This window comes from Lepus europaeus, chromosome 12 (assembly GCF_033115175.1).
Source record: "Lepus europaeus isolate LE1 chromosome 12, mLepTim1.pri, whole genome shotgun sequence".
Lineage (NCBI taxonomy): Eukaryota > Metazoa > Chordata > Mammalia > Lagomorpha > Leporidae > Lepus > Lepus europaeus.
Genome location: NC_084838.1, coordinates 11670668 through 11692730, shown reverse-complemented (window position 1 = coordinate 11692730; position 22063 = coordinate 11670668). Strand labels below are relative to the sequence as shown.

At 55.2% G+C, this 22063-nt stretch overlaps 1 protein-coding gene and 1 pseudogene across 1 annotated transcript in view; both read left to right on the top strand.

Annotated features, from left to right (window-relative positions):
• The window catches only part of MORN5 (MORN repeat containing 5), a 36107-nt gene extending 15936 nt beyond the window's left edge, over window positions 1-20171 (top strand). Inside the window, exon 5 of the mRNA XM_062206711.1 lies at window positions 20092-20171. Within this exon, the coding sequence (XP_062062695.1) occupies window positions 20092-20171 (80 nt within the window). The remainder of the gene's footprint in view (window positions 1-20091) is intronic.
• LOC133771832 (small ribosomal subunit protein uS13-like) lies at window positions 11246-13811 on the top strand (annotated as a pseudogene).
• Window positions 20172-22063: the final 1892 nt, after the last annotated feature.

Sequence of the window (22063 nt, the reverse complement as noted above, 5' to 3'; positions counted from 1 at the left end):
TGGGTCTGGCTCATGTTGGACATGGAAGGGATGGTGGTGTTACTGAGCCTTTTCTCCGGGAGCCGGAGGAACTGACGGTACCACAGATCACAACAACACAGTATTGCTGCCAGGGAACTGAGTGCGTCAGCAGGCCAGCGAGGTTTCCCAGAGAAGGCAGGAGCTGCTGGGGAGCTAAAGGGGAGCAGACAAGGCAGCAGGGTGGGGAAGTGTGTCCAGGGCAGAGGGACCAGCATGTGCAAAAGGATCTCACAGCTGGGGAACAGCAAGTAGTTCAGGAGCGTGAGATGCCAATGTGCAGGGCAGAGAAGAGCAAGGCAGCTGGGCAGGGTGGGGGCCATGGGAAAGGCCAGGTGTCCGTACCCAAAGGCAGTGGCGAGAGAAGGGCGGGAGTGGGGGAGGTGTGGGTCAGGCAGGTCACATAGCAAGTGATCCATCCCTTCTTGGTTACTTATAGAGCAGAGGCCAAAGGGGTGGGAGGAGGTGGGAGATGCTCCTAGGCAAGGCGACGGGAGCCTGGCACCTGGAGGACCACAGACCCAGAGTGGTGGGCTGGCAGCCCGGGTTCCACGTCCCGGCTCCAGCTCCCAAGCTGCCTGCTGGCTGACCCTGGGCCAGTGCCTTCCCTCTCTGGGCCCTGTTCTGTGCTGTGAAATGAGGGAGTTGGGCTAGATAATGTGTAGGGTCCATCCACCTTGAAGAGTCTGTGATGGGGGAGAGAGGGAGCCAGGGGGTATTTTAGTCCCGATATTATAGGACAGATCAAGTGCAGAGTGTCCTGGAAACCACTAAGAGGGTCTCTGCTTGTGGCCACCTAGTCATTAGCCCTGACTCACCTCCCCCTGCGCGGGCCTGCTCCACGCCTCTGCCCGGCTTCGGTCGCCCAGAGCTCTTTCTGCCCTGCATTCCAGTCTGCCCCCATAAACAGTGCTTCCTGTGGCAGCCTGCAGGCGCGGGCTGCTGGCCCTGCGGGCCCCTGTTGGCTGACTGAGGCCGGGCCAGAGTAAACACGGCAGCCTGGGCCACTGCTATTAGGAAGCCCATGCCACCAGCTGCGCCAGGGCCAAGGGTACTTGGAGGAGGTCAAGGGCTGGGGCAGTGGCTCAGGAGGTGCCTGGGTTCACCCTCGGGCCTCGGTGCCCTCTCTGTCTCCTGCTGGCTTATTTCCTCCCAGAGAAGCTTCTTTAGGCCTGGCTGGAAAGCCCCAGGCTGCCAGGCTACAGTCTGCCAAGCTGTCAACATGCTGCACAGACCTGGCCCTGCTCGACTCGGGTCTGAGAAAATACTTGTGTTCGCTGGGGCAGGTCCCGTCTGCTGTGTCCCGGGACCTGGCCTGCTGGTGCACGGTGAGCATTTCAGCCCATCCTTCCACACATCAGGAAGTCTTGGCACATCCCGTGCCGAGCCAGGCAGCACCTCTGGCCCCCAGGAAGGGACGCCTGTTATATATAACCAGGCATGCGTGTGTGCATGGGTGGGCATCTCTGTACGTGTCCTGCACTGTGACACTTTCTAGTCTGTTTGACCTTTTAAGATTCTGGTTGCTAAGCACCAAATCGATTTCACCATCTCTTAAGGGTCAGGGCAGCCATGGCTGGATTGTCGTTCCAGGCCCTCCTCCCTGAGCAGCCTCCCACACGCCCCTCTGCCCTCGCCAGCCTCCCTGACAGTACTTAGCCCAGCACAATGGAAGTATCTTCAGTTGCCTGCCTCCCCCACTAGTCTGGGAACTTGAGGGCATGGAGCACATAAGGATGTCTGATTCATCGCTGTGTCCCCAGCACCTAACACAGGTCCCACAAGTTGGAGCTGATTAAATGTTCACGTGGGGGAAAAAAGGAGGGGTGGGGGAAGCAGGCAGTCACCTGTTCACAAGTCCCTCACATTCTTCGATCAGTTGTACAAGATTCAATAGCTGGCTTGCAAGGCAAGGCTTACTTTGAATAATAAAAGCCACCCATGACATTTCTGTGCACCTCCAACTTTTCAGAGCAGCTGAGCATCGGTCAGAGATCTCAACTCAGTGGCCCTCAGGCCAATGGTTTTGTGTGATTGGGCCAATGCCATAAATTGCCTGGGTTCCAACACCCAGGTGGGACATGCACTGCCCAGGTCGCCACCACTCCCCCAGCAGCATCGGTCACTTCTGGTGCCTTAAAGCCTCGGAGTTCATGAGCCCTGGATCTCACGTAAACGTCGCCTGCATCGCCGAGCTGGGAATGGGCTCATCCTTAGGGGAGGGACCTGGGTCTTGGGGAGATGAACGAGACCGTGATAGTGAACCTGCCACTCAGACCCACTCCCATCTTACCACAAATCGGTGGCCTTCCCGCTACACCCGCTACTGCCTACATTAGGGCCGTAGAACCTTGGGGAACTGTGGACAGCTGGTGTGTATTTCAATCAACACAGCTTGGGAACTGGGAGAGGTTGAAGCCACAGCATGGTGTGGTGGTTGAAAGCCCAGATCCAGGAACAATCTACACCTCTGGCCAGCCTCTCGTCCTGGACCCACCACTGGCCAGCCGTGGCATCGTGGGCAGATTACTTTTCCTCTTGGAATCTCTGTTTCCTCGTCTACAAAATGGGCACTATGGTAGCGCCTGTCTGAAGGAGTCAGGGTAAGGAAGAATGAGGCTGAGTGCAAAATCCGCAGCGCGGCACCTGGTCCCATGACGGGCGCTGAGTGGTCGGCAGTTGTGGCTGCTCTCGTTACGAGGGTGATGGACTGAGGCTGCAGGAGAGGGAAGCGAGCTGGCTCTGCAGCCTTTTGGGCTTTTTCTTGGTGCTGCAGAGCAGTGCAGTCTCCGGGAGACAGACAGGCTTGGCCACACGGACCTTCCTTCCCCCCAGTGAGATGAAAGGCTCTCCTGTGGCGTCCAGAGCCCAGCCTAACCTCCCAGGTCCACCTTCCATCCTCCTGTCCCTCCCCGCCACCCCATGCTCTACTCCAACCAGACCAGTGGCCATCCAGTGGCAAACACCACCAGCACATTCTGCTCCCTGGGGGGCCCGTGTATTCCCCCCCAGTACAGAATGGGAATCCTTACCTCCATGGAGTCTGCTCATGGCCCCTGGCAGGACGGCACGTGGCTCCATGCTACAGCCACAGCCCAGCCAGAGGAAGCTGGGAGGGGACAGGCCCTGGGGAGGATCCCCGCCAGGTGCTGTGCTGACCTCCCACTGGCTTATCTCATCTGCACTTTCCTGCCACTCCAAGCAGGAAATTTGCATGAGCCATGGTTTGCGGTGAGGACAACCGGTCTCAGGTTACCCAACAGAGTCAGACTGGAACCCAGACCTTCCCAAAGCCTTGTTCCGTGCATTCTGCTCGCCAGCCTCTGGCTGCCTTCACTCTGTGCTCGGTCCACCCCCTCTCCCAGAGAGGGGCGGGCCTGACTCATGTGGTCCCTCCACAAGCACCGTTCCTGGCACCCAGCAGGAGCCTGCCAAGGTCCCTAAATGAGTGAAAAGGTCCATTTTAGAGTCTTGAGGCAAAAACACCACAGTCCCCAAAAAGAGATGCTACCTCATTTGTAAAAGGGTCCTTTAGGGGCCGGTGCTGTGGTACACTGGGTTAATCCTCCGCCTGTGGCGCCGGCATCCCATATGGGCACTGGTTCTAGTACCGGTTGCTCCTCTTCCAGTCCAGCTCTCTGCTGTGGCTTGGGAGGGCAGTGGAGGATGGCCCAAGCGCTTGGGCCCCTGCACCCACATGGGAGACCGGGAGGAAGCACCTGGCATAGCTCCGGCCATTGCGGCCACTTGGGGAAAGAACCAACAGAAGGAAGACCTTTCTCTCTGTCTCTCTCTCTCACACTGTAACTTTGTTAAATAAATAAATAAAATCTTTTAAAAAAAGAAAGAAAGGGGGTGTCCTTTATACTCTGAGCCAATAAGGGAGCATTTGAAGATGTCTGGAAGAATTACTTTAATATGATGGGAAATTGGGGGATTCACTCCCATCCCTCCCCCTCCCCTTGCTCCCAGGAAGGCCAAGGCAGAGCCACCCTAGCCGTTTGTCCACGGGTCTCTTTCACATAGCTGTTGCTTGCGTCGACGCTACTAGTAGGAATCATTTGCAAAATAGCTGTACCACTAATCCTTGCTCCCTCCCCCCAATTAATGATACCCCATGCGAGTGTCTCAGATGAAAGACACATTATTAATATTCAAAGAAAGAAAACCCTCATAACCATTTTAACATATACAACTAACAATGAACTAAATTGGCTTTGTGGAAGACAGAGAGTGAGCATCCCAAATTAGTTTATGTAACAGCTGAAAATCTTCCCCCAGAGGCCTCCGTACCGTCCTCAAAGAATATCCTGATCACCAGAACTGCTGTCAAGATTCCCGCCAACATCATCTCCTTTGTTGTCTGAAATGTCGAATCAAGCACATCTGGCAAATGTCCTAGAGCTCACACGTCTTTCAAACAGCGTCTGATTCCCGACGGTTAAAGAGAGAACGCCACCGCCTAATGGAGCCGCTCTTCAAGACAGCACCAACTTTCCTTCGATCAGAAACAGTGGCCCGGGCCCCTCAAAAATATCACGCACCCGTGCTTCTTTACAGGGAGGGCCCGTTGGCGACCCGAACCCGGAGGTTCCAGGAAGAATTGAAAATCAAGACCACAAGCCTCACGGACAATGGGAGGAAGTGGTGCTCACTGGGGTCTGAAGAGTGAGCCGGCTGGTGTGACCCCACAGTCAGATGCCACCGCAGATGAGATAAGCCAGTAGGGGGGCGGTGACTGAAAGAGCACCTTTGTCTGGCAAAGTTCCTCTGGCATCCTTTTGCAGCGGGGAAAACCCGCAGTGACATCCAAAACAAACTCCCACTCAGGGGGAACCGCTTAAATAACACATGCCTGGTCTTGGAATAGAATCCACAGCGGTCGTTAAAGATGGCCATGAAGGAATGGATCTATTGATGCCCAAAGACATCCACATCGGTCACCGCGGCCAGCATCTGCCGAGTGCTCGCAGTGGTCCAGGTCCAGGCCTAAGCCTTCCGCATGGATCATTTTATTTCATTTCATCCAATCCCCACAGAACAGTTATTATTATTGCCACTCTACAGATGCCAAAACTGAGGCCTGGTAAAAACGCCTGCCCAAAGCCAAGCAGGTGACAAGCGGCAGAGGGGGGATTTGGACCCAGGTCTAGCTGACTCCAAAGCTAGGCTGACGTTTGAGCTGGTTCCCAGTGAGAAGTTGGAGTTCACTCAGGAGAGAAAGAGCCGAGCACCTTCCCAGGAGAGACCTTACGATAGAAAAGGGGCAAACTCAACGAGGGTAAGATTGCAGGATGGTGATTTTCCCCGGAGTAATTCCCTGCCCTTTTTATTCCTCAAAAATGGACCCGTGACCAAGAGGCTTTCAATGCCACTGACAAACCAAGACTCCTCTAACCTTAATGCTACCACCTTCCCCCGGCAGGTGAGAAACCTGAGCCTCCCCCAACACACACATACCCACCTCCATGTCTGTGCTAGAGCCAGGCTGCAGCCCTGGTCTCCCACTGCCCCCGCCGGCCAGGGCTCCTTCTGCAAACCCAACCTCTGCCTGTGCATTCAAGGCTCCCTCTCCCGGGGCCTCCCTGGCGCTTCCCTGCAACGTGGCGGAGTGAGTCTCCCGCACAGCCCCCTCCTGCCGTCCTCTCTCCAGCGAGACAAAAGGCAATTTACCCAAATGTTATAATCACCTGGAGGCTGGCACGGGGGGGCCATGCCTGCTTTATCTGCGGTATTGTCAGCCGCGCCGTAATGAAGGCTTTGTGGAGGGATAATATCACACTTGTAACTGCCAAATGAAATGCCCGCACGGCTCACTCAGCCCTGCCAGCCGACTTGGGCACTTGCTGCAAGCAGAAGGCTAGGGAGGGAAGTTGCGAGCACTGAGCGCCTGCACATCTCAGCCCTTGGAGGGACGTGCCATAGCCCTGCTTGGCAGGTGGGGAAATGGAGGCTCGGAGCAGGGGTCATTTGCAGAGGGACACGCCGCTTGTAAGGGAGGATCTGGTGTTTGAACCCCGTCTCTCTGACACCGGAGGCCATGCTGGGAACCGGTGAGACTCACTATAGCCTTTCCCTGAGTTGGGAGCATCTCTGGGAATTGGGGTAGAGCTTTAAGTCTTCCCCCAGAGAAACACACTTGAACCCCCACCTCCCGCCTCCCATGGAATTTTGCCTACAGGGACAGGCCTGGCCACCCGGACACCATCCAGCGTGCCCTGTCGCCAGGTCTGCCCCAAAAATAGCCCCTCCCTGACCCGCCGGGGTTGCCCACTGGCGTCTTCTCTCCCCACCCCGATTCCCGAGGCCCTGGAAATTCCCCCTGCCGCCGAGGCGCCGTCAGATCCTGGTAACAATACGTCCCGGCTGTTCCGGCAGCCTCCTGGAGGATCCACAGGGCACGGCTTCCCCTCCCTTCCCTTCCGGGCCCCGCGTGGTTTGTTTTGTCCCCTTTCATGGAAGTGGATGCAAGAGCCTCACCTCTCTCTGCTGCAGCCCAGGCTCTGGGGAGCGGGGGCAGCTGGCCGAAACCCCTGTTCCACGTCAGTCCTGGAGAGGCAGGCAGGGTTAGGAGCCAGGGGGCCGTAGAGCGGCCACATCTGCCCGTCAGATCCCCTTGGAGTGACCGTGAGCTACTCTGGGCCCTCCTCGGAATCTCGGTTGCCCAGTCTGAAAGCCGGTGGCAGGGTTGGGGGTGGAAATGGGCCTCACTTACAGGGTTGTGGTGAGCCCCGAAGTGCGGACACGCAGTGGGTACAGGGGCATCATCAGTGCCTGGCCCGTGCACATCACAGTGCTGCTTCTGTCGCAGCCTGGGGGTGACGAGCTGGAAGGCGGGGCCTCCTAACTCCACATCCTAGTGGGAGCAGCAGTGGCGTCCCCTCGGCAAGCTGCCCTCGGGCCTCCTCCCTTCTGCTTGTGATGCCCATTTCGAGGCTGGACGGGCGGCGTGATGGCCCCAGCCAGCGCATTCTGTTTGCAAGTCTCTGCCACTGTCCTCCTCACTTCTTCCCCACCCAGAGCCTCGGACTCCCTAAGCTTTGCCCCAGGTGCAGGCCCTCCAGACCCAGTGCCTGTCCTGGAGCGCTGCAGGACTGGGGAGATCGGGTGTAGAAACACAGTCCCGGCACGGGGCTAGGTGCTCTCTGCACAGAGGCCTGGGACTCTAGGGGGCCTGAGTGCTCACAAGACAGCTCTGAGCCTCCCGCCCGTCAGAATACCGTTCAGGAAGAGGGAGAAGCTCAACCATAGGAGAAATACGTAGAGGGAAATCCAACATGATTATATGTCCCCCAGGAGGTTTGTGTTAATGTTTGATTGAAATATCAAATGTGAGGTTCCTCCCCCCCCCAAAAAAAAAAAACTGGGAGTGCCCCTGGTTCTCTGGAGCCAGGAACAAGAATCACAGGCGCATACGTCCCTCCCAGGTGTAGTGGAGGGGGGTGTCCCACAGAGGCAGTGGTTGGTAAGGCCTTAAAGGGCCAGAGGTGGATTTTGCCATAGGGAAGGGAAGGAACAGCCTGGGCAAGGCACAGAGAGATGCAGGGGCGTGGTATACCCCAGATGGAGCCCCTGGGAGCTGCTTGTGTGCGTTGGGGGGATAGGAAGGAGTCCAGGAGGCCTCCATCAGGCAGTGACGGACAGACTGGGTTTTGATGATCATGCAGGAGTGTGTCGGGGCCCCGATGCCAGTCAGGGCATTTGGCTTTGACCCCTCATACAGTGAGCAGTACAGACAAGACTTTCAGAAAGGTTTCCCAGGGACGTGTGTAGCAGCCAAGAGCTGCAGCTCTGAAAACAGGCTTGGCTGTGGCCCTACACCCGCCCACTGAGCCCCAGAGCCCGCCCCTGTGAAACAAAGGCGACAGCAGTGACTGTGCGAGGTTGCTGTGAGCACGCAGTGAGTCTCTGTCGCGGAGTTCTGCAGGTTCCTCCTTAACGCTCCTCTGAGGGTCCCACTGCCCCAGTCCCAGTTCAGCTCTCAGCACCTGCCCACTGCCGGGTCTCCTGCAGCCCATCATGTGAGGGCTGCTGGAGACCAGGGGCCAAAAGGGGCAGAGGTGCAGAGCTACCAGGTCAGGCCCACAGAGTGACCTTGGCCGTGGCACTTGGCTTCTCCCAGCCGCTTTTGTTCGGGGGCTGGGCGTTGTGAACACGGCTGGTGAGTGCTGAAAAGCCTAAAAGAGGGGAGGTGGGAAGCAGAGCAGCAGACACGGTGCCTGGCATGCAGGAGTGCTTTCCGACGTGAGACAGCTCTGTTCCTTGCCTTGACTTACCCTGGTGATAGCCCTAAATCCTGCCCTCGGCCTGACCTTAGAGACCCCTCCCCATCATTTCCACATCTTAAAACAGGTCCACACTCCCACAGGCAGCATCCGTTTTTTTTGCTGTTGAAACTTTGAAAGGATCTTTCTAACTTTGCATGGTAAATAATTTGACGACAAGTCTCCCACAATTGGCTGTGAATTCTGGAGGGCCGCGCGCATACTGGCAGAAATTAGGAAATGGAGCCCACAATGGATTTCAAGTGTAATAAAACTGCATTGATTTCTACATTGAATAATTAAGTCTGAATGCACTAATTATAACATTTATTAATTTCAGTCTTCTCTTTTTTGATATTTTAGAGTCATTTTTCCAAGCCTCTTAGGATTGAATAGGCCTTGAAAAGTATGTGGGGGCTGGGCCCTGCCCATCTGGTACCCAGTGGGTAAAGCAGCTCCCAGGGCCAGCCGAGGGGCCTCCTTCAGGGAGAAAGGCAAGAGCACCACCAGGGCGCGCCCCAGCTGCCCCGTGGCAGGCCCTGCCTGGGCAAGGACCCCTCGGTCAACACTGACGATGCCGTGGCCTTGGCCTCTGGCCACCACCGCTGCAGGCAAAGTTCAAAGGCTCTTTCTTGTCAGGAGTTGTGGCAGGGATGCCTTGGCCCTGCCCCACCCGCTGATGCAGCCCTGCGTTTGCACAGAGGGCGTGGCGAGGCTGTGTGTGGGCACAGGCAGGGGCGCCTCATTTGCAGAACACCGCTGCTAGCCCAGCCTGGCCACTTCTGAGGATGGGTCTGGACTGCAGGAAATGAGGGCAGCCCTACACAACAGAAGTCCCGATCCCCCAGAGCCCGGCCCAGCCCCATGGTCACGGCCAGCGTGGCACCTTGGAGAGGGCTGTCTGCAGGTGAAGGTGCCTCGTCCTGCGGCTTGTGCTCACACACACACACACACACACGCTCAGACTTCAGGGACTCACCCGCTCACTGCCTTGCTCAGCCATCCACACGCCATGGGTCACATGCACACTGAGCGTTCCCAGGTGTCACACCACGCACACACCCTTAGACATTGCCGCTCGCACACTCACAGGCACACACCTACTCACACTTAGCTAGGTGTGAGAACAGTTGGGTGATAATACGCGTAGTGGGAGTGTGCAGATACTCGGGACACCGAGCCCTGCTCTCTGCTTTTTTTTTTTTTTTTGGACAGGCAGAGTTAAACAGTGAGAGAGAGAGAGAGAAAGGTCTTCCTTCTGTTGGTTCACCCCCGAAGTGGCCGCTGCGGCCAGCACTGCGCCAATCTGAAGCCAGGAGCCAGGTGCTTCTCCCTGGTCTCCCATGCGGGTGCAGGGCCCAAGCACCTGGGCCATCCTCCACCGCCCTCCAGGGCCACAGAAGAGAGCTGGACTGGAAGAGGAGCAACTGGGACAGAATCTGGCGCCCCAACCGGGACTAGAACCTGGGGTGCCAGCGCCGCAGGTGGAGGATCAGCCTAGTGAGCTGCGGCGCCGGCCCTGCTCTCTGCTTTTGATGCTGCAGAGGATGAACATAAGCCCCAACACACACACATGTCCATACACACATACATGCACTCACATGTGCAGCCCCACACACACTGAGCGAGGCCCTCCTGGATTTGTGGCAGAGGAGCCTCCACCCCCTCCCCAGGCTAGGGCTTTGTTTTTTCTGGATCTCCTCCCTTTCCCAGTCCTGCCCAGCCCCCCTATTCACACGCTGCATAGCAGGGGTGACCACAGGTGTGCCCAGCCCAGAGGCGTGCCATGCAGCGGCAGAGCCCCGCTTGTGGGTGCCCAGTGACCCCAATCAGCCTGTTTGCCTCTCTGGGCTCGCTTGCCCTGGCCTGCCCTCTGGATTTGAACAGATGTCATTACTGTGACTTTTGCTGCTGTTCGGCTAGAGACTGCCCCTCCCCCAGCTCTCCTCTCAATCTCTGCAGGGAGCCACAAGTGCAGGGGAGGGAGGAGGGTTCCTGGTGAGTGCTTCAAGGACCCCCGCCCCCTCCACAGATGACAGTATAGGAGTTAAAGACCTGTCAAAATCAGGTTTGTTGCTTCCCCTTCCTGGGTGCCCACCCAGGGCACTGGCCCCACAGGCCTCACCCTGCCCTCTGCAGGAGGTCTTGCTGAACCCACTGCACGATGGGAGCCTGGATCAGAGGTGGGGCGTGACTTGTCCCCAGATCACCCAGCAAGCTGGTGGTTAAGTCCTGGTGGCCGTGCGCAGCCTGGAGTCCTGCCTTGCTAGCACAGGTCTGTCTTGGCTTTCGGATTTGACTTCTCCTGTGTGCCCAGCGCCGGACTGAGCACTTTTCAGGAATGATCTCACTTGGTCCTCGAGGTGGACCTTCAAGGCAGGCACTCTGTGAATGAGGAAATGAGAGCCTGGCCAGGATCTCTGAGCCAGGAGTGCCGAGTGCCGAAGCCCAGGCCCCTAACCATCACACGACTCGGCTCCCTCCTTGCTGGCTGCCTGGGGCGCTGCTGTTTCCGTGCAGTTGTTTGCTGGCTTCCAGAATCACTTCTTCCCCCAGCAATGAGTTGGCCTGCAGACGGCACTGACATCACACTCCGGGACCTGGGCACGGCGTGACAGGCCCGGCCCCTCCCCACCCCCATCCTCACTGGCTCCAGATCAGCCAGCTTTCTGAGTGATCCCCAAACTACCCAGCCTCTCCGTGTGATGGGGCCACCCCATCGATGCCTGTAAGACACAAAAGGCAGTGGCAGTCACGGCCTTGGCCCTGAACTTGGCACACCTGCTTTGCCCTCCTAGGTGCTCCATTTGCCTAGGGTGGGGAAAGAATTCTTCCTGCTTTGTCCAAATCCCACAGGGTGAGCCCATTTCTTTTTATGTCCCCAAAATCATGTCTTTATTCATCCACTCACCAAATATGTATTACCTACTTTTTAAGTGCTGGGCCCTGCGAATCGCTAGTGAATGAGATACGGCTGCCTCAGGCTGCTGCGGCTGACTGTGACCACGACCAAGACCTCAGCCTGGGTCAGGGAAGCTGAGGTCCAGGCAGGGCCCGTGGGGGTGGGGGACAGCCAGGAGGGCACTGGGTGCAGCCCGCACACATTGGTGAGGAACCTTAACCATGGATTGTGATGGGACAGGAGGAAGATCGCATTCATCAGGCAACTCCAAGTTCACGCCCCCTTTCCGGACCACATGGCCTTTAGTGCTCTGTGAATTTATACTTTTTCTGTTTTTTAAAGAAATCCTGGAACCACACACGTTTATTCCATTTGGTTGTATGTATTAAAAGCAGTAATATACATATATCCAATGTAGGTGCTTAAAAATATAATTATCATCTCGCTGAGGCCAGTCTCCATTTTTATATACATTAAAGCCCAGACATGGAAAGTGCCCTGGGCCACTCTGGTCCTCCCACAGAGGAGCACCCTGCACCTGAGCCAGGTCCTGAAAGGAAGGGTGTGTTGCCCTCAGGGGAACAGCATAGACGAAGGCTCAGAGGTGCCGGTGAGCAAGTGCACGAGGGCAACCGGCGTTACCTCCAGGTGGCTGCAGTGGGCAGAGTGAGGCGAACCACTGAGACAGCAGGCCTGGGGGTGGGGGCTTGCAGTTCAGGCCCCGGAATGGGGAGTGTGGGGTGGGGGGCCTTGGGGTCTCCCCGCAAGTTCCTTTTCTTCTCGACAAGGAGCTAGTTCTCCTAATAACTGTTGTCACTGCAGGAGGCCGTGAGGCCATGGTCGGAGCTTCAGACCCTGGGGCAGACAGCTTGGAACTGAAGTGCACCTGCCTCGGGCCTTGTGGCAGTCGCTTCTGTCCCCAACACCGGGCACGGATCAGCCTCACTGATCCGCTCGCTCGTTCGTCAGCTGCTGACTGAGACCTGCTATGTGCCAGCCACTCCTCTAAGCTCTGGGGATGGCACCGTGTGCAAGCGCCTGAGGCTCCTGGTGTGTGTGGAGCTCACAGTCTGGACAGGAGAGGCAGACGTGTGAATCAACCAGAAACCTGCACGGCGGCATGTGTTAGCAGGCAAGCAAAGTGAGGATGAGACAGGATGACTGGGCACGGACGCGGCTAGACCAGGGGGTCACGGAGGAAGCAGCGCTCGGTTCAAGCCTGGATGCCCAGAAGCGGGTGCTGATGACCTGCAGACTGCATCGGGCAAGGCAGTTACTGGGCACCTCCTGGATGCTGGGGCCGGTGGCCAACAAAGTAGACAGAACCCCTGCACGAGAGCTTTCAGATGGATGGAACAGGAAAACACAGCCCTCAAATAAGTTCAGATTCAAATATAGGAATGGGAGAGAGAAAGAAGTGGATGACTTTAGTGTGAGTGTTTTGGGTTTGGGAGAACTTCAACTTCTCTTGGAGAACTTGGTAATCTTGCTTCTAAGGGGATTCACCAATTTTCTTAAAAGAAAATTGTTTAACAGCAGTTAGATGTACAGCATTTTAAAATTATTTATTTTACTTTTTTTTTTTTTTTTTGAAAGGCAGCAAGACAGAGATTTCTCATCTGCCAGTTCATTCCCCCAATGCCCACAACAGCCAGGGCCAAAGTCAGACTCTCTCCATCCGGGTCTCCCACGTGGGTGCAGGGACCCAAGTACCAGAGCCACCACCTGCCGCCTCCTGGGGTGGACAGCAGTGGGAAGCTGGCATTGGGAGTGGAGCCGGGACTTGAACACTCGCACTGCAACATGGAACGTGCTGGTCCCAAACAGGATCTTAACCACTGTGCCAAGTGCCTTTGCTACACAGAATTATTGAAAAATTAGTCTTCCACTAAGGAAGACTCGGATCAGCACCAGTTTGTTTTTTTGTTTTGTTTTGTTTTTTATTTGACAGGCAGAGTTAGACAGTGAGAGAGAGAGACAGAGAGAAAGGTCTTCCTTCCGTTGGTTCACCCCCCAAATGGCCGCCATGACCAGCACACTGTGCCGATCCGAAGCCAAGAGCCAGGTGCTTCCTCCTGGTCTCCCATGTGGATGCAGGGCCCAAGCACTTGGGCCATCCTCCACTGCCTTCCTGGGCCACAGCAGAGAGCTGGACTGGAAGAGGAGCAACCGCGACTAGAACCCGGAGCCCATGTGGGATGCCAGCACCTCAGGCGGAGGATTAACCAAGTGAGCCATGGCGCCGGCCCCTCAGCACCAGTTTTGCCACTGCCACGTCTCTAGCGAGTACTTGACATTAATATCGATGGGCGGTGCAAAGTAGCCTTGGCCATCACTGTCATTAAAGGGTGTGGGGCAAAAATACGCCCATGTGGTGCCAAGGGAAGCAGCCATCGACGGCACCAAGCGGGCAAGAGAACTGGCTGAGGATGAGGTGGAACCCGTTGCGCAGAATCCGCGTCAGTGCATGGCCAGCAGTCTGGATGACACGCTCCGCGAGGACCTGAAGGAGCTCCTCGCTCGCTCGCAGAGCGCTGCGCCACTCCTGGGGCCTTCGCGTCAGACGCCAGCACACCAAGGCCACTGGCTGCCGTGGCCGTACCGTGGGTGTGTCCAAGAAGAAATGAGTCGGTGGGCTTTTTCTGTTAATAAATAGTTTATACACCCATGGCAAAAAATAATAATGATTAATAATACAGAGTTCCCAATATACCCACACCCTGTTTCCCCCGTTAGTAGACATCTCCCATTGTATGAGTCCCTGTGTGATAACCAATAACCAGGCACTGACATTGATAGCGAAGAATATACTGTTAACTGAAGCCACTGTGGTGCCCCTGAGGCCCGTGTCCTGTTCCAGGACCTGATCCAGGACGCACTTTGCATTCAGTGTCGTCCCCGTGGGCTCTGCTGGGCTGTGATGGTTGCACAGACTCTCCTAGCTTTTGGTGACAGTTTGAGGAACACTCCTTAGGTTTCTTGAATTTATCTGATGTCTTTCTCATGGTGAGACCAGGGTTGTGGGTTTGGAGGAAGAAGACCATGGAGGTAAAGAGTCATGTGTACCCCTACAAGGGGGTACCATCTATCCATGTGATTTTACCCATGTTGAGGTTGACCTTGAACGCTTGGCTGATGTAGTGTTCGTTAGGTTTCTCCACTGTAAAATTATCTTTTGTTCCCTTCCTTTGTATGCCATACCATTCTCTTTGACAGGAAGTCACTATGCACAGCCACACTTAAGAGGAGCAGAGCAGGGGCTGGTGTTGTGGGGCAGAGGTTAAGCCATGCATCCCACATTGGAGTGCCTGGGCTCTAGTCCCGCCTTCTCTTCCCATCCAGCTTCCTGCTAATGCGCCCGGGAGGCAGCAGAGAATGGCCCAAGTACTTGGGTTCCTGCCACTCACTTGGGAGACTCAGATGGAGCTCCTGGCTCCTGGCTTCAGCCTGGTCCAGCCCTAGGTATTGGCAGGCATTTGGGGAGTGAACCAGCAGATGGAAGATCTTCCTTTCTCTGCCTCTCCCTCACCCTCTGTCACTCTGCTTTTCAAATAAATAAACAAATCAAACTTTTTAAAAAGGAGTGTGACTTGCAGAGAAACTACATACATTATTCGCAATTCTTCAGCTCAGGAGACTTGTCTGTTTTCTGACTTTTATGCGTTTTTACCCAGCATTTTCATATGAGGATTTTTTGCATTTCAGAACTTCAAGAGCCCTGCTGGTATTTCTAGTAACCCAGAAATATTTTTATTTCAATAACAAAGTGTGTGAAATTACCACGACATCGAATTGGAGGGTGGGAAAAAAGCCAGGGATTATTTTGAATTTTTTCCCTGCTGTCAATATATGAAAGATTTACGAAAAAACAAAATCAGAAAGAGGAGGCTCTCGTCCCACCGCTGAGCTGACCAATATTCACATTTCAAATTATTAGCGTTCATTTTTCTTCTGTGCACAATTTGTACACAATGGGCTGTGTGTGTCATCTTGCTTCTTGCCTCTTCCCTTTCTTTCTTCTTTCTTTTTTTTTTTTTTTTTTTGCTCATTATCACATCATAACCATTTCACTGATGTTGCTGTACAGGCTTCATAACTACTATGTTCGGTAGCTGCTAAATCTCTCCTCACATGGCTTAGAGTGGCCATCGCATCTCCTCCCAAGCTAGCACGATGCCAGACTTGCCGTCGGTGCTCAGAAATTATTTGTTAAATGAACGAATGCACGGCAAAGGAACCATTCACTTGTTTCTAGAGCTGTGGGTTGTGCTGCATTCTCTTGATTCAAAATCGTTCCGTGACAAATTGATTATTCCTTTAGGACCTGGTCTCAGAGCAGAGTTACAGGGCCAAGAGGGGGCCCAAAACTTTCCAAAGAGAAATGCACCAAGCCAGAAACTGTCTCCCGCTTCCCTCTGCCCCGTCGGCAGTTGTGCCAATGGTAATAATTGACAATTGATTAAAGAGTTTGTGGGGGTATTTTTCCCCCATCTTTTTCTCCGTCCTCTCCCCCTCCCCTGGCTGCCAAAAAGGGGGAAAATTGTCTGAGAAGGTAAAGATGTTCTCAGACAATCATATTAACATATTCCAACAATCGCAATTTGCAAAATACTAATCACAGCTCCCAGGATCTGGGGCGGGGGGGGGGGGGGGGGCACGCGCGGGGGAAGGAGGGGCATTAATCAAAGCCACAGGTTTAATTCCATTTTAAATATTGATGAAATGTGCTCCGGCAGCGTCACCCTGGCGTGGCAGGGCCAGGGGAGCTGCGCAAGGCGCCGGGGACATGGAGGGAGGGCTGGTGAGCAGCTGCCGGGAGGGGAGGCATCTGTCATTCAAATTGGTGGCTGTGCAGCCAGGTAGAGAGTGAAAGCGGTAGTGAAGAGGGCTGTTAAGTCCATTGCTGTCAATTTGTAACGATCAGGGAGGGGCGCGCGGACTGGTTGAGCACAATAAACCCAGTTTGTCTGGTTTCAGGGGTTACGGCTGAAGAGGCTGCAGCTGCACTGATTCGAATAGCCTAGAGACTTCAGAACTGTAATTAGCAACCAGGCTGCTCACAGTGTGGCAAAAGTGGGCTCCACCAGCGCTTAACTCCTTGTGTGCTGACGCATCCCCGCCGCTCTCCCCGCCCCTGGGTTTCCCAGCCTCAGCCGGGACCCCTAGGCAGCCTGCCCAGGGGAGACTGAGGCCCACGGACATTTTAGGGCAGTTGTCCAAGGCCGGAGCAGACCAGCCAGCCAGCCTTTCCTGTTAGGTTGCATGTAAAGAAATGGGGGAGGAGGCGGGGGTGGCTTGGGCGAGCTCTGTGCCGGCAGCCCCAGCTCTTGGCACCGCCGGGGGTCTGCCCTGGGGTAAGAAGCCAGCCTCCAGAGCCCGGTAGACCTTAGTTCAAACTGCTCTGGCCGTGACCCAGGACAAGGCTCAGCACTTCTGTAGAACGAGTCATCTCCCCTACCTCAGCAGACTGCTGCAGAAACCCTGGGTGCATCGTGGGCTGTCTGTGAGCCACCACCTCCCTGCACCTGCGCAGGGCACTTTTCACAGAAGAGCAGGTGTCCCTGGGCTGGGAGTCAGGTTGGAGGTCAGCCTTTCATGAGGCCTCCACGTCCCGGCTCTCAGGAAGCCCCTTCAGTCCACCGTGGCCACCATTTGTCACCATCTCTTAGGCAGGTGGCACTGGGCTAGGCATGGGGTAAGGACTTTAGGCTGTCACCGTGAGGGTCATGCTGGAGGCAGGGATTGGCACAGAGAGAAAGAGGCTCGGAGTGAGGTGGGCAGGCAGCAAGGCCAAGAGCAAGGTCACCGAATCCTACACAGACTTCCTCCTCCCGCTGCCTGCGAAGCCGGAGAGATTCTCCCCTGCATCCACGGAGGGACGTGCCCAGGACTGTCTGCCCCAGGGAGCAGGGAGGATGGGGTGTAGGACGCGATGGAGCCAGACGCGGCCTGCAGAGGCAATGCCCCAGACGTGCGCCGCAGGAAGCGGTGCCAAGAACCTAGGGTTGAAGCCCACAGCGCAGGGCCGCCTCTGCACATAAAAACACATCCGCACACGAGACACCAGCACACGTGTGACAGAGCTGGGCTACATCCCGCTGTGGAACAGGTCCTCGGCATGGGGTGGGAGTGGGGCGGGGCACCGGGGCTAGGCTTGGAGGAGAAAGCAGGATGGTGGGCGGGGGGTGGGGGGTGGGGGGTGGGGGATGGAGTGAGTCCAAAGGAGGGGGCTACCCAGAGAGGCAAGGAGGGTGGGCTTGGGCTGAAGGATAGGAGTCACTCAACTCTCTGAATTCCAGGTTTGAAAAACAGTCTGGGTTCAGTCTGAGCTCTATTCATCCTAAGCCTGCAGGTGTGGACAAGTAGCTCCACCCCCGTGAGTCTCTGTTCACCTGTCAAAATTGGGGGGGGGCAGCTCTTCAGGGGATACCAGGCAGCTCCCGCCCCTCCTCCCCGCTCCCCAGGGAGGCACCTGAGAAACAGAAGCCATGGCTCCCCCCTCTCCCACAGAAGCCCTGGGTTCTGTGAAGAGAGTCAAGAATGGGGACCCCACAGTAATCACTAGCTCCCAGGAAAAGGCAAATTGAAAACACAGGGAACCCTGTCTCATCCCAGTTGAGGCCACTGTTGTCAAAAGATCAGGATGTGATGAGAAAGGAGAACAAACTAGCACCACTGTTAAGGAGAACAGTGCGGAAAGTAAAATCAGCTCTCCCGTGTGACCCGGCCACCCTACTCCTGGGTGTGGGGCCAAGGGAAAGGAGCTCAGCCATCAGAGGTATCCCTGCACTCCCATGTTCATCGCCGCACTGTGCACCACAGCCGAGGTAAGGGGTCCATGCAGGCATCCATCTAAAGGTGAATGGATGGATGAGACAGGTATATTTACATAATGGAATACTATTCGGCCATCAAGAAAAAAAGAATGGAATCCTGACATTTGAAGCAAAATGGACGGAACTGGAGAACCCTGTGTTAAGTAATCCAGACTCAGGAACACAAATACCACGTGTTCTCCCCTTGTACGTGGAAGTCTAAAAAATATTAAATAGTGGTTGTAGAGAACTAGGAAGGAGAGAGGGAGACAGAGGGAGATTGGATAACGGGTACCAAAGCCCAGCTGGACGGAAGAGGTTCTGCTGTGCCTCGGCACACTGGGAGGCTGCTGGTCACCGCGTGTGGTACGTGCTGTAGAATGACTGCAGAACAGGAGCTGGCAGGCTGCACACGCAGAGGAAGCAGGGGGAGCTGATTACCTCTCTGATCAGTTTGCACTATACGCTTGGGTTGAAATGAGGATTACATGTTAATCAAGAATTTAAAAAATAAGTGCATAGGGTTGGGCCAGCACTGTGGCTCAGCGGGTTAAAGCCCTGGCCTGCAGCACTGGCATCCCGTATGGGAACCGGTTCAAGTCCCAGCTGCTCCACTTCCTATCCAGCTCCCTGCGCTTGGGAAAGCAGTGGAGGATGGCCCAGGTCCTTGGGTCCCTGCACCCCTGTGGGAGACCTGGAGGAAGCTCCTGGCTTCAGATTAGCTCAGCTCTGGCAGTTGCAGCCGTCTGGGGAGTGAAACCAGCAGACTTCTGTCTGTCTGTCTCTACCTCTCTCTGTAACTCTGTCTTTCAAATAAATCAAATAAATATTTTTTTAAAAAAAATGCATACATAGGGCAGGCATTGGGGGTGCAGTAGGTTGAGTGGCCACTTGAGACACTCATATCCCACATCAGAGTGCCTGCATTGAGTCCCAGCTACTCTATGCTTCTGATCCAGCTTCGTGCTAATTCACCAAGGAGGCAATGGAAGACGCCCAAGCACTTGGGTTCCTGCCACCCATAAGGGAGATCTAGATGGAGGTCCTGGCTCCTGGCTTCGGCCTGATCTAGCCTAACCTAGCCCTGGCTGTTGTGGGCATTTAGGGAGCAAACCAGTGGGTGAAAAGATTTCCCTGTCTCTCTGTTTCCCCCTGTCTCTCTGTCACTCTCCCTTTCAAATAAATATCATTATATATATATGTGTGTGTGTGTGTGTGTGTGTATAAAATAGATGGGAGTGGGAATTTGGTGCAACAGGGAAAACACTTGCTTGGGAGATGCACATCTCTTATTGAAGTGCCTGGGTTTGGTTGTGACTCCACTTTTGATCCAATTTCCTGCTGATGCACACCCTTGGGTGGGGTGGGGGGGGCAGTAGATGACAGCTCAAGTGGGAGACCCAGTTGAGTTCCAGGCTCCTGGCTTTGGCCTGGTGCAGCCCCAGCTGTTGCAGGAATTTACTGAGTGAATCAGCTGATGGAAGATTCTCTCTCTGCCCTTCAAATAAATAGTTTAAAAGTAATAATGAATAAGTTTAAGAAAAGAATGGAGAATTAAGAAAGGATACTAGAATCCAAAGGCCCTGCCCCCTACCACTGCCAGCAAGACCCCAGCCCACTGTACCAGAGGTGCCATTTATGGTATGAGGGTACTTCAACAAGTTGGTGGAAAATGGAATTAAAAGATAAGCTTTTTGGTGCAAAAACTTTTGAAATCCTATATATGAGAGGTCCTCAAAATACTCATAGAAAATGCACACTATTTAAAAAAAAAAACACTATTGATAGATTCCAAATTTTTTGGACCCAACTAAACTTATCTGTTAATTCCAAATTCCCATGAATGTTTTGAAGTCTCCTCATGGGTCAGGCCGGACGAGTCCCCAGCGGGAGGCGGCCAGTCCAGTCCAGGTGGCTAGCCAGCCCCATGCCGCCTCCACCAGCAGGCTCTGCAAACGAGAACCAGTCTGTGCTCAATCTCCCCAAGACCGAGTGAAAGGCCTGCACCTGCCCACACAGGGCTCAACAGACTGGCTCAACTCGGGTCTGGGGTCTCCCGGGCCAGTGCCCAGCTCCTCCTCTTTGCTTACAGACGATGACGAGCACGAGTGGATCGTGGGAACATGTCGGAAGGGCTGGGACCAGATCGTGGGCCGCTGCATCCAGCTGTGAACTCTGCAGCTGCCCCCGTCAGAGGCTTCCACCTGCCCGGCTCGCATTGGCCGCCCTAGGCGGGGCAGGCTGTAGTTCTAGAACCTGGCTTTTGCCTAAGGAATAAAGGCTTTCTGCACCCTGTGGCCCAAGTGTGCTTTCCTTGGAAGACTTTCCCAGCGTCCCCTGCGTCAGAATGAAATCGTGAACTACAGATATTCCTGGGCGCCACCTCCGAGTAGCCAGAGCAGAATCGCCCTGCATGGGGCCTCATAGCTCGCACTCCCAGGTACTTTCTATGCGCATGAAAGTCTGAGAACCGGCACCTACAGGAGTAGGCAGTGGGAATGGACAACGAAGGGGTGCAGGTGGGCGAGTGCGCAGTCTCCGCTCCACCTTCAGGCGAGGGCTGGGCATCAGCTTTTGCAGATGGGGAATCCAAGGTTCCGAGGGAGACAGCAACTGCTTGGTCTCAGAGGGCAGTGACCTGACCCCTGTGCCCAGACTCGCAACTGGTACCTTCCCGTAGGCCTGACCATGCTTCCCCAGCACGGTCCTTCCCTCCTGGCAGCTCCCCCTAGACACAGAATGAGCCTGATGCCATAGAAAAGGTGGCTGTGGCATCATGCACACCTGGGCTCCAATCCGGGGATCATGCCACCTTGGGCAAGTCACTTGTGTAAGCCTCAGTCCCCTCATCTACGAAATGGTCACGATGCTGTTAAAAACAAGAGTCACGGCTGGCGCCGTGGCTTAACAGGCTAATCCTCCGCCTTGCGGCGCCGGCACACCGGGTTCTAGTCCCGGTCGGGGCACCGGATTCTATCCCAGTTGCCCCTCTTCCAGGCCAGCTCTCTGCTATGGCCCGGGAAGGCAGTGGAGGATGGCCCAAGTCTTTGGGCCCTGCACCCGCATGGGAGACCAGGAGAAGCACCTGGCTCCTGGCTTTGGATCAGCGCGATGCGCCGGCTGTAGTGGCCATTGGAGGGTGAACCAACGGCAAAAAGGAAGACCTTTCTCTCTGTCTGTCTCTCTCTCACTATCCACTCTGCCTGTCAAAAATAAATAAATAAATAATAAATAAATAAATAAAAATAAAAACAAGAGTCACAATGTGGGCTGAACAAGATAATACAAGCAAAGGGGCTGGCATTTGTCAGGTACTCCAAACACGCTTCCCCATAGCTGCAATATCGAGTCATTTATTGCTCCAAATGACCCCAAGGACCACGCGTCTCGGCTGAAAACCAGAAGAGGAAGCGGCAGCAGGTTCCGGGTGGGCCACAAGTAGCCTGGATCTTTTTTTTTTGACAGGCAGAGTTAGACGGTGAGAGAGGGAGACAGAAGGTCTTCCTTCCGGTGGTTCAGCCCCCAGATGGCCGCTGTGGACCTTTCTGTCCCACGCGTGCACTGCACCGGGAGCTGAGGTTGACAAGCCACTCAGTTCTGGGCAGGACCACAGCACAGGAGCCTGGGCCGGAACAAATAATCCCACCATGGGAAGACACTGTGACAACCACCAGAAAGGTGCCTCCCTCTCACTCAGACCCCATGACAAGGACACTGGAGAGAAGCTGGAGCCTCATCTCCCACCCCACATTCCCTTGGCTTCACCTTCGTTCTTCCCCAAAGGCTGCTCTGTGCCTCCCTCCCGGCCCCGCCCCCACTCCTTCCTCTCTCCTGTATATTCCACAAACGCCAGCCACACCTACCAAGACCCCGCCTTGGTCCCTGGGACCTGGCAGAGGGAGGTCTGTTCCCAGCCCTGGCCAGATGGAGAGAGAGCTCCTCTCCGAGCCGGCACAGGACCCAGCAGCCAGTGTGTGTGTCCAGAAAGCCTTTAGAAAGCACCGCTTACTGACCGCAAAATGATGTCCATTTTCCGGGAAAGGGGATGGCAACTGTACAACAGC